General features: G+C 45.0%; 1 protein-coding gene across 3 annotated transcripts in view; it reads left to right on the top strand.

Moving 5' to 3' along the window:
- Nucleotides 1–10,046, top strand: part of SLC2A12 (solute carrier family 2 member 12) — a 36,582-nt gene extending 26,536 nt beyond the window's left edge. For 2 of the 3 annotated variants that reach the window (XM_064447239.1, XM_064447241.1), the window contains 3 exons: nt 1,882–2,004; nt 3,696–3,828; nt 6,964–10,046. In XM_064447239.1, coding sequence (XP_064303309.1) covers nt 1,882–2,004; nt 3,696–3,828; nt 6,964–7,060 — 353 coding nt within the window. In that variant the 3' untranslated portion in view covers nt 7,061–10,046. The remainder of the gene's footprint in view (nt 1–1,881; nt 2,005–3,695; nt 3,829–6,963) is intronic. The other variant, XM_064447240.1, reaches the window with a different exon arrangement.
- Nucleotides 10,047–11,774: the final 1,728 nt, after the last annotated feature.

The raw sequence follows: 11,774 nt of genomic DNA on the forward strand, positions 1-11,774 counted from the left end.
GTTAGACATGGGTGTTATGACTGTGTGCCACTTGACTATGCGCTACAGTGTTAGGCCATTATGCAGTGTGGTCTTGATTCTCTGGAATAAAATCACCACTCTGCCAGGTCACTCCCACTGTGGGAGTGAAGCTTTTTATATTTTTCCTTATTAAAAAAAACCAACTGGGCCAGCTCCAGAAAACATAATTGAATTCAAATCTGTGGTACAAAGAAACCTAGAGTTTGCTTAAATCTGCTCTGTTGACTCAAGGCTCAGGGTTTTTTTCCCCTTTCAGTTGATCCTTTTTTCTTTTCTACCTTTACCAGTACTGCCATACCGGAATCCTACAAGCATCCAAAGGGATATTGCAGTGTGAGACACATTCGCACATACAGGAGCCTATTTTTAAAATGTAACTTTAAAACTGTCCAGTGCAAGTGTCCCGAGGAAACTCCAATCTGTCATTTTGCAGAAACAACATCAAAGAGGAGCGATTTATAATGGCTATGTCCAAGGGTCTGAAGACACTGTTCATCCACGTGTGCCTCTCTGTTCTTGTGCTGCTTGTCTGCTAATCCACAGCCTCTCCATGCAGCAACCTCTTGCTAATGCATCTTGTTTATGAACAGAAGAAGGGCAGACAATTGTGGTTTGTTTTTTTTTTTGGTTTTCGAATAACCAGGAATGGTGCAGAAATGTGGTGTCTTTTTTTTCCTCTGGCTATCAATGTGCTTACACAGCCAGCTCTTCATGTCTGAATTTGTTTTTCTGGGCTAGCAACAACAGCATTTAGATCATCTGTGGTGTGGTGTGATATGAAGGAGCCAAAAATCAGGCCCTCTCTCTTCATTTATACCTCAGCAATCTCATTTATATGGAGCGGAGAGCTGGAATAGCAAACTTGCTTCTTTGTGTCAGGTTGATTTATAAGGTGGCATAAACACATAGTGCCACTACAAGGCTGAAGATTACTTTGGTTTGCTGCCCCACTTCCATTAGCGTTACATCACTTCAGAGTTATTTAGTCAAGAGTTCCCTTTCATACTATTGTGGTTTAACCTCATCCAGCAACTAAACCCCACACAGCCGCTCGCTCGCTCCTCCCCGTGGTGGGATGGGGGAGAGAATCGGAAGAGAAAAAGAATATTCGTGGGTTGAGATAAGAACAATTTAATAAATGAAATAAAATAAAATAAAGAAGAAGTAATAATAATGATAATAATGATAATAATATACAAAGCAAGTGATGCACAACACAATTGCTCACCACCTGCTGACCAAAGCCCAGCAATCGCTGCCCCCAGCCAACTCCCCCCAGTTTATATACCAAGCATGACATTATACGGTGTGGGATATCCCTTTGGCCAGTTGGGGTCAGCTGGCCCGGCTGTGCCCCCTCCCGGCTTCTTGTGCACCCGGCAGAGCATGGGGAGCTGAAAAGTTCCTGACTAGTGTAACCACTAATTAGCAACAACTAAAACATCAGCGTGTTATCGACATGAACATTATTCTCGTACTAAATCCAAGACAGCACTATATAAGGTACTATGAGGAAAATTAACTTTATCCCAGCTGAAACCAGGACACATGCACAGATGTGCAATTAGCGCTCACGTTCCCCATTCGTGTGCGTTGGGGATGCCTGTCGGTGCCACCTGCTGCTCCTTCACAGGGCACCAGGCAGGGATGATGCCCTGGGGTGACGCTGACTGCTGCACATGCTGCTTGCAGAGATGGGTGGTCCTCTGGGGCTTGGGCCCACACAAACCTAACATCCTGGCAATTCACCTTATTCTTTCAGGTGGCCTCACCTGAATTCATGGACTACCTAAATTTACAGCAAGGAATGCCATCCTTTCAAAGACAACATCTTTTTTTTTTTTTTTTCTTCTATTTCAGTGTCCTGGCTGGTCTTGAGCGAAATTTTCCCTGTTGGGATCAGAGGACGGGCCATGGCTTTGACATCTAGCATGAACTGGGGCATAAATCTCCTTATTTCCTTGACATTTTTGACTGTAACTGGTAAGATTTCTCTGTGTCCTTCCAAGTTAATATTCTTTTAGTGGGCAAACCGGATTTTTCCTGCTAAAATTGCAGCCCTGGTGCCCCAGGAGCCAATTCAGATCTCCATTTAGGTGCTATTTGTTAGTGTAACTCCACTGTTTCCAGCACAACTTTCTAAGTTTATGCTAGTAATTACAGCCTCACAGTGCTGGCTATCAGAACACCTTGCACACCAATGCCATAGGTTGTGAACCCCAGCTCTTAAAAATGCCACTGCCTTAGGAGGTTGAAAATATATATTACTTAGGATTTAGTCCTGCATCTTCTGAAGTCAATGGAGGTTCTGCTCTAGATCAGACCACAGCTTTTCAGATCAAATGTTTTTAAAGGCAATCCCACTGAAACAATTCCTTTTCACAGGAACGTCCTGGCTTTGAGAAAATTTCATTTAGAAAAAAGTGTCTTGGTAAGGTAAAAATGTTTCATGTTTTAATGCGAGAAAGTAGACTACCATGTAGTAACTTACGTGATGATCAGCATATATTTTCTTCTAAAAACCAAACAAAACCAAACCAGAAAATGCACAGTGAATGCACTCCAGCTGCCAACACTTGCTCAGTCCTTGGACCAGGCTAGGGCTATTCCTAAGGAAATGTCACTGAAAACAGACAGGGCAGACCTCAGGTCCTCAGCATTAACTGTTTCACCCAAAGGCCCCCTCCTATTGGGCAGCATTACTTGTTAATGCACACCTAGCCATTATTCTGGTCTCAGTTTCAAGGAATGCAAAGTCATAATATCTCTATTGGTTTAGCTGGGTCTAATCGGATTTATGAAAGTATATAACTACCAGCAAATATTCATGCCCAGTCTACCGCAGAAGGGGAGAACTGGAAATTCTGTCTTCAGATGAATACCTATGTAGGTCACAGTGGCCAGCAGCACTTGCACTTAGGTTATCTGGTGCAGAAGATACTGGCTGGATTAGCAGCTTCAACTGCAATTTTTAGCTCACAACACAACTGACAAACGTCTCAACTATCTGTCTGGCTTAGTTTTAGCAGGCAAAAGGGCTAAGGGGGCTGCAGCAGCCTGTTGGGTTTATATATGCTTTACTTTCCAGGGACTGCAAAGTGCATCCCTCAGCCTGAGGACCTACCTGCCCTTGGACTGTAGGCTCAGAAAACCACTAGTTCTTGGTTAGCCCCATTAGGAGTTCACTCTTAGATCCCCTTCTGGCACAGGATCCATGACTTGCAGTGGAAATACTGGGAACTGACAGGAGGGGAGGATTAGCTGGGACAACTACCACAGTGTGAAAAAAGCTTGGTTTTGCTCCATGAAAGAATGTGCAACAAAAACAGACACAGGTGGAAATTTGAGGTGCTTGTGACCCCTGGTGCCTTTGCACAACCCAGTAACAATGGCTACTCAGAGTTTTCATCCTGAGTGACCACAAGTGAAATAAATCAATAGGTTCGTGCTAAATGGGTCAATTTGGGCTCATCACTTCTCATTCATAAGGACTATGCGAAAAAGCAAAACACTCCTTTTCAAATTATGGACAGGCACAAATATGTGAGACAAGAATAACAGCCTATCTTCTTAACATCTCTTGTGCATTAGGGGCTGTGTCCTATAAAAACATGGCAACAGAAAAAAATTACATTATTTTAAAATTTAAAAAGACACATTTTCTTCCTTTGTAGAGCTCATTGGCTTGTCCTGGGTGTGCTTCATTTACACAATAATGAGCCTAGCATCCCTGGCTTTTGTTATTGTGTTTATACCAGAGACGAAAGGATGCTCCTTGGAGCAAATATCCATGGAACTAGCTAAACAGTAAGTACCAAGCATGTTAGCACATCCCCCAGGTGCCAGAGGGACAAAGTCTTTCAATGCTGCTTGCTACAAAAAAGGAAACTGCATTGTTTTTTTCTGGAAAAATCAGATTCTCTCAAGGCTTGAGCTTGATCACTGTGGCCAAGCAAATATTTTATTGGTGCTGAAGGGCTGGCCCTAAAGGGATGGTGGTTTCACAGAATCACAGAATGGTAGGGGTTGGAAGGGACCTCTGGAGATCATCTCGTCCAACCCCCTGCTTGAGCAGGCACACCCAGAGCAGGGGGCACAGGACCGCATCCAGGTGGGTTTTGAATGTCTCCAGGGAAGGAGATTCCACAACCTCTCTGGGCAGCCTGTGCCACTGCTCTGGCACCCGCACAGGAAATAATTTTTTTCCTCATATTCAGGTAGAACTTTCTATGTTCCAGCTTGTGCCCATTGCCCCTTGTACTGTTGTTGGGCACCACTGAAAAGATTCTGGCCCCATCCTCTTGACACCCACCCATTAGGTATTTATAAGCATTGATAAGATCTCCCCTCAGTCTTTGCTTCTCCAGGCTGAACAAATGCAGGTGTCTCAACCTTTCCTCATGAGAGAGATGCTCCAGTCCCCCGATCATCTTCATAGCTCTCCGCTGGACTCTGTCCAGCAGTTCCCTGTCTTTCTTGAACTGGGGAGCCCAGAACTGGATGCAGTACTCCAGATGTGGCCTCACATCTGGATGTGAGATGTGGCCAGGGTGGAGTAGAGGGGGAGGATAACCTCCCTCGACCTGCTGGCCACACTCCTTTTAATGCAGCCCAGGATACCGTTGGCCTTTTTGGCTACAAGGGCACAGTGATGGCTCATTATCAATCTGCTGTCCACCAGCACTCCCAGGTCCTTCTCAACAGAGCAGCTTTCCAGCAGCTCAGCCCCCAACCTCTACCAGTGCATGGGGTTGTTCGTCCCCAGGTGCAGGACCTTGCACTTGCTCTTGTTGAATTTCATGAGGTTCCCCTCAGCCCAGCTCCCCAGCCTGTCCATGTTTCGCTGAATGGCAGCACAGCCTTCTGGCATATCAGCCACTCCTCCCAGTTTTGTATCATCAGCAAAGATCCTGAGGGTACACTCTGTCCCTTCATCCAGGTCATTGATGAATATACTGAACAGGACTGGACCCAGCACAGACCCCATGGGAACACCGCTAGTTACGGGCCTCCAACCAGACTCTGCCCCATTGACTGTGATCCTCTGAGCTCTGCTGTTCAGCCAGTTCTCTCTCCACCTACTCATCTAATCCACACTTCCTTAGCTTGTCCATGAGGATGATACAGGAGACAGTGCTGAACGCCTTACCAAAGTCGAGATAAACAGCATCCACTGCTCTCCATTCATTGACCCAGCCTGTCACACCATCATAGAAGGGTATCAGGTTGGTCAAGCATGATTTCCCCTTGGTGAATCCATGTTGACCACTTCTGATAACCTTCTTTTCCTCTGCATGCCTGGAGATGACCAGCACCCCTGTGAGGAACACCTGCAGCCAGACCTGGCTCCCCAGCACTTTTGCTGACTGGTGTTCTGGAGAGGAGGGTGTCTCTGTTCTCCCACTTAGGGCTGTGTGTCTTGGCTTGCACGAAGGGAAGGAGAGAGGCCCTATCTCAAATACTTCAAGGCTCCATGTGAGTTTTGATAACTCTTCTAGATGGGCATTTTTTGTGTGCATTTACGGAGTCCTGTGGCTCTGTAGACTCTATGGCTCTCTGGCCTTACACCCAAAAATGGTTCTTTCAGCATGAGTTTTGGTCCCCACCTCATTGCATAAAAAGGGTAGAAAAGCAACGAGAGGGAGAGTGTGTTGGTGATGTGAATGCCATTTGCCTGCCCCTTTAATATAACCCATTCTGACTGGTTTTGTGTCTTTTGACTCTACCCATCTTTTCTTATCCCTCAGAGGTAGAGTGGCCCTTGGAATTACATATGTTCAACAGAAGTATCACATCAATTTAGAGAACAGAATTAAATGGTCTGCTCATACGCATACTGTTCACTTACAATCTCCAAAGCCAGGTGTCATCGACCATAAATTGACTGGCAATTTTTGCTATCAATGTGTTACTGCCCCCATTGTTTTCAGTTGGTTTTGGCCATAAAAAATTATAGAAAAAACTAAGCAGCCCTGGTTTTTGGAATGCAGCAGTCTTCTGATCTGTTTGAAGAGCTGCTTTGCAGCAGGTGCCTGCTTTTTTGGAGTAATCTCAGAAGTTGGCAGCATAATGAATTGAAGGATAAAGAAATTGTAGTGGAAGCAATTTAGTGGGCAACATTTTTGCAGGGCTGATGGCTTGGGAGGAGAGTCAGGCCTCACCACAGCTGGTGGCATGCTGCTACAGGTGAGGCAGCATCCCCAGCTTCATCCACACAGCCAGGCTTGACGGGGCCATGCAGACTCCCTCCCTCTCTCCCTGCTGACAGCCTGCCAGCCGGCTGCTGCCTGACTGTAAGACAAATGACACCCAGAGAAAGAGGCTTGAAGGCACAGGTGGAAATATTCAAACTGAAAATAAGACACGTACTTTCTGACAGTGGACGTAATTATCGTGTGAAGAGCCTGGTGTGATGGGTCATCCTATATTTGGGGTTTTTAGATTACCAGAGAATTTTTTTTTTTTTTTTTTTTTCTAAAAGCTACGCTGCAACTCAGCCGGGCTTGAAGGAGCTCGTTTACGGGCTAGGAAAAAGGCGTTATCCCAGCGCAGGAAGCTCGGAGCTGACTGCGCTGCCGGAGCCCCCGCGGGGGCTCTCCCTCGCAGCCCTCAGGGACTTCACGGACCGAGAAACTGGCGGTTCTGGTCCAGCCTCCCCCCGCGCACCCCCTTCTCCCTCCTCTTTAAAGGGAGACATAAACCCGCGCGGGAGGAGCGGGGCCGGCGGGGAAGCGCCGAGGGCGGCCGGCCGGCGCCTCCCCGGGGCGGGGCGGGGTGGGGCGGGGTGGGGCGGGGTGGGGTGGGGTGGGGTGGGGTGCCCCGCCCCGCCGCACGCCCGTGCCCCCGGCGGCAGGCGGCAGGGAGAGCGCTCTGCCGGCTGCCTTCAACGGCAAACCTTCTTGGGTTTTTTTGTTTTTTTTTTTTTTCCCTTCGCTTCTCCAGGAAATACGTGAAGACCCCCTTGTGCTGGATGAGCCAGCGCAGAGAGAAACTGGTGCCAGTGGAACTTGCCAAGAGAGAGAAAGAGCAGCTCTACTAGACCCAGGGCAATCAAAGCAGCCTTCACCAAAAGACTGATTTAAAAAAAAAAAAATTAATTCAGCGATGCTCACACTCTGATGGGACGCATGATATCTTTATTATACACAAGCTATTCTCTCATGTCTTAGTCGAGCTTCTTTCAGTGGCAGTTTACAGCCAACACTGAAGATTGTAGTTTATAACTTCCTGGAAATCTGGGCTCCGTCTGTTTCAAACCACCATCCCTCACCTCCCCTGGGGTTACTCACCTCTTATATACAGGAGGTGAACGGCAAGTGGAATGTTATGCACAATTTTAGTTACCCATATTCAACACGAGTTCAGCCTGGAAGAGGTGCAAGGAATGACCAGGGTGCCAAGGAGGAGGAGTCTCAAAGGAGGAGACCACCAAAGACAGGTCTGTTTAGTCTAGCAAGAAAAGGGCTGTAAAGGGTTAACAGCTCTCTGTCAGCACTTAGGGAAGACAACACTGAAACCCAAACGGACAAGTATACAGTGTAAAGGGTGATGATGTTAGTGCAGAACAACTGGGTATGAACTGCTTATAGATTAATTTAGGCTTCAGCTTAACAAGACTTGAAAAAGGATCTCATTTATCAGATCTTAATTATTTATAACACAGAGCATGCTCAGCTCAAAAGAGGAACTCTACATACAGTTTCCTGGGAGGGCCAGGATTCAGTGACCCAGGAAACACTCCTCAGAAAACATAGTCAAATTATTTAATGGATACATTTGCATAATCAATTACTCTAAATTAAGGATGTCCTTACAGAATAGGAGATAGGATTTCTTTGGCTTCCCAGTCCCAGGAAAGTGGGAAACGGAAGGTACCAGAGCTGATGCCAAAATAATTTTATTTCTCAATACAGGGCACACTAGACTTTGACTTTTGGAAAGGAGAATCGTGTGTACAGGGCAGCACAAAGGGAGTTCAGAAACTGTAATCACTGCAAATCATAAATTACATCAAATTCTTGGTTATTGCTTAGCAAGTGTATCCTGAAGTACTCAACAAGCCTCTGCAAAGGGTTACCTATATGGCTCCGATAAAATAACATAGGTCTTTTTTTTTTTTCTTAGAAGTTAATATATTTTGTTAGAATGATCAGTAGGCAAATATTAGCAAATAAATTAATGGTCCTTTGTTTAAAGAAAAAAGCATGCTTTACAAGCATGCTGGCTGTCTCAGCAGCCACCGAGCGGCATTTCTTCCAGCATTTAATTGAGGAAGCAAGACTGACATTGTCAGCTGGAGCGCAGATCCTACTTCAAACTAAGCACATGATCCCACTTTATTTGCTGTCTCATAGCATTAAAACCACCTGACTGTGTCCTGCACTGAAGGAACAGTAACTTACTGATCTAGGTAAAGTTTTACTTCCGAGCAGAGTGGATCCGTTCTGAACAGATTCTCACATGGTCACGCTTCCACATACTGACGTCGTAAATTTATAGGAGCACCTCTATTCAGCCAGTGAGCATGTGTTCAAAACCGTGAAAAGAAACTGTTGAAGCCAAGGGCATGATTTGCCAGAAGTCACTGGAAATTTAGCTACCTCGGGATGGGAACCTACTGGCCAAATCTGTACCACAAGTTTCCTGCATTATAAGCTTTAAGGGAACCAATCTCAAAACCCTCTTGGACTTTTGGTGCAAAGGTCAGGTAAGTAGTTCTCACAGTGCAGGACTTTTTAACTATGCAGACCCCATGTCATCCAAAACAAGACAAACTCTGAATTTCTAGGCCACTGGCTAGCAGGTCAGCTATGGCTGCCTCATTTTTTCTGTCCTGATCCTAGAGCCAGCAGTCCTCAGAATAACCTCTTGGGTGCCATGAGACCAGGTTGCTTTCAGGGATGCTTATGATAGTATGCATAAGGGTCAGCGAGACGCAGGTTTTGGCCTACACAACGTACCAAAGATTAAGTAGAATCTTCTGGTAAGGCCCATGTGAGCCCTTTTGACATAATCTATAAAACAACGAGAGGCCAAGCACACCCAGGACACGTGGACAGACAGTAGGGGTGTGCACCTGAGACATAGGTGACTCAGACGGGAGGCCCCATGAGAAGCAGTGAGCTTGAAAGCCTTTTGCTCTCATTCCCTACGGGGAATCAGGAGGTTCCCATCCCAAGCTAAAATTCCAATCTGGATCTCAGGTGCTTCCACCTTTTCCACAGACATGGAAAACTCTGGTTTCTATTACTTTGAACTTTCCAATAAAAATTTAAGACCTTCTTAGAATTTTGTTTGAGGTCTACAGTTCCCGTATCGACCACAAGAGGCTAGGAGAAGAGGTCCCTTTGTCCCTGCATGAAAGCCCAGAGCAAAGAGTCTCCTTGTGCTTCCCTGATCTCAGCAGTAACAGTTTACTCCGTGCTGAAGCAGCAGGAATTGGCAAAGCTAAGAGCATTCCTTCTACAAATAGTCAAAAAAAGGATGCAAAATGCGTTAGAGCTCAGCCACAAAGAAGTTTCATGGCAGTGTGAAATGGGGAGAGCTGGAGACCTGCGTTTGGAACAGTGGGAGGGAAGCCGTGGATGAGGAGGGGACACAAAATACAAGGGGAGGTGAAGTCAGAGATTGACTCTGGCGGCTGGGGAAAAGGGGCAGCTGAAGTTTTTTAAGGATAGATGTTTCATGCATAAAAGGTTGAATATATTAACTTAAATTTTCCCAATTAACCTGGAGGTGTGAGGAATTCAAGAACCTGAACATGGCCAAAACCTACAAGATTTGGTAGGTTTTTTTGTTTTGTTTTATTCTGTTTTTAAAATTTTGAATATTTGGTTCAGCATCCTGATTTTTGCACTTTTGGGATCAGCTCACATTGTGGTACACAGCCCGAATTTAATTTTTTTTAACGATAGCATGCTCAAGTGAAGAATAATTTTGAAAAAAAATAAATATCTTCTTGCTAGAGAAAGCAACACATTCTATTACTGAAATTGAAAGAATAATAAAATACGGGATACATGGTCGATGCCATCTGTTGCCTAATGAGTAGGTGTCAAGCCTGGAAGCCTGGCAAGCAATTGCTGAAGAAAAGCAAAAGATCTAGGAGAACAACTCAAGTGCCAGCAAAGGGCTGCAGGCCGGACCTGCTAATCCTGTTTTTTCTTAGATCAACCGTGATACTTTGTTTTTATAAAATCTACAAATTCCACTATCGGTTCTGAACACTTGTAAAATGATCTTGTCAATAACCAGAGTCTGAACCCACAATTTTCTGGGTTTCTGTTAGTACCTTCCTCAGTTCTGTAGCATTGATGTCTACCGCAGTCTCTCCACCTGCTTCATGTTTAGGCTGGAGGACCGTTATCTGTATCATGCGTTCTGCTAAATCAGCTTCAGAACAGGAAATATTAAGGTGGCTCTGGGTAGTCTTCCAAATATGCTGTTAGTTTATCATCAACATCATTCTTAGTATATACTAACAAGTGCCTGAGATTAAATCAAATAATATAATGTATTTTCAGTACGACTATATTGCAGGAAATTCATCCATTTCCTGATCTGCAACTTTAGCCGGTAGTGGATTACCCACGTTTCCAATAGCATCCCCATTTGCTCTGGTTGGTACTGTTTTCTGACAGCTGCCCCCAGACAGACCTTGGCACACACAGTCCAAGCCCATACTGCCTTACAATTTCTACTACACCACATTTGGTGAAAGGGGCTTCTGCAAATTCTTTCTCAGCATTGCAGCTGCCCAAACAAACCTCTGCTCTAATAAATTTTGTGAGTGTTCTTACAAAAACAAATTTAACTCAGAAAATACCACACAAAGAGTCTCCCCACCTTACAGGTTTTGGGTTCATTCCGAGCTCTTCTACACTTTCTCCACGTACACGTATTTAGAGCAGAAACAAATAAATAAAAATACCATCTTTCCAAAGACAGCAAGGTTCCAACACTGCTTTAACTGCAGAGACCCTAATAGCTTCAGATACCTCCAAAAGGTGATGATGCCATAGTCAAGGGCTTTTGACATCATTATAGCTATAGTCTTAATTGTAGTCCTACAGACTTAGCCCTGTATAGCCCTACGAACGTAGCCCTGATTGTACTGGTCTTCTGTAACAAAGCCTGCACACCTGATGACACAGGACTGGCAGTCACCGCCTCATCAACTATGAAAACACAAGGGAAAAAAAAGACATGCCTTACAAATCACACCCCTGGATTTCTGAAGCACTCCACAAAAAAATTTGTCCCACATCTAAAATTATTCAGTGTCTTCACTGATGGACTGGATTACAGAACAGAATATGCTTATTAAATTTGCAGGCAATCCTAAACTGGGAGAGACTGGGTTGGAATTCGAGATTCACAAATCTGTGTGAAGGGTCTGAAAAAAGCAGGATATAATTCTGAAGGCGTAAGTGCAAATTTCTCTGGTAACGCTAATTACAAGTCAGAGAATGATAAAATGGAGATAGAAACTGCAGGAAAAGATCTAGTGGCTATGACAACTCACAAGCTAGCAATGAGTCAGAGTTATCATTCTACTGCAAAAAGGAGCCCTTCACAGGTCATATAAATAGAACCAACCGTTCCGAGGAATAGGAAATAAACTTTTCATGGTGCGGCTAGTGCCACAGCTGAGCACCCTGCGGAGTTTTGCACGGGATCCACCAGGAGAATGCAGGGACAGATGAACAGTGCTCTAGAAAACGTGGCCACAGAGGAAGAGTTGATTGACTGAC

This window comes from Phalacrocorax carbo, chromosome 3 (assembly GCF_963921805.1).
Source record: "Phalacrocorax carbo chromosome 3, bPhaCar2.1, whole genome shotgun sequence".
Classification (NCBI taxonomy): Eukaryota; Metazoa; Chordata; class Aves; order Suliformes; family Phalacrocoracidae; genus Phalacrocorax; species Phalacrocorax carbo.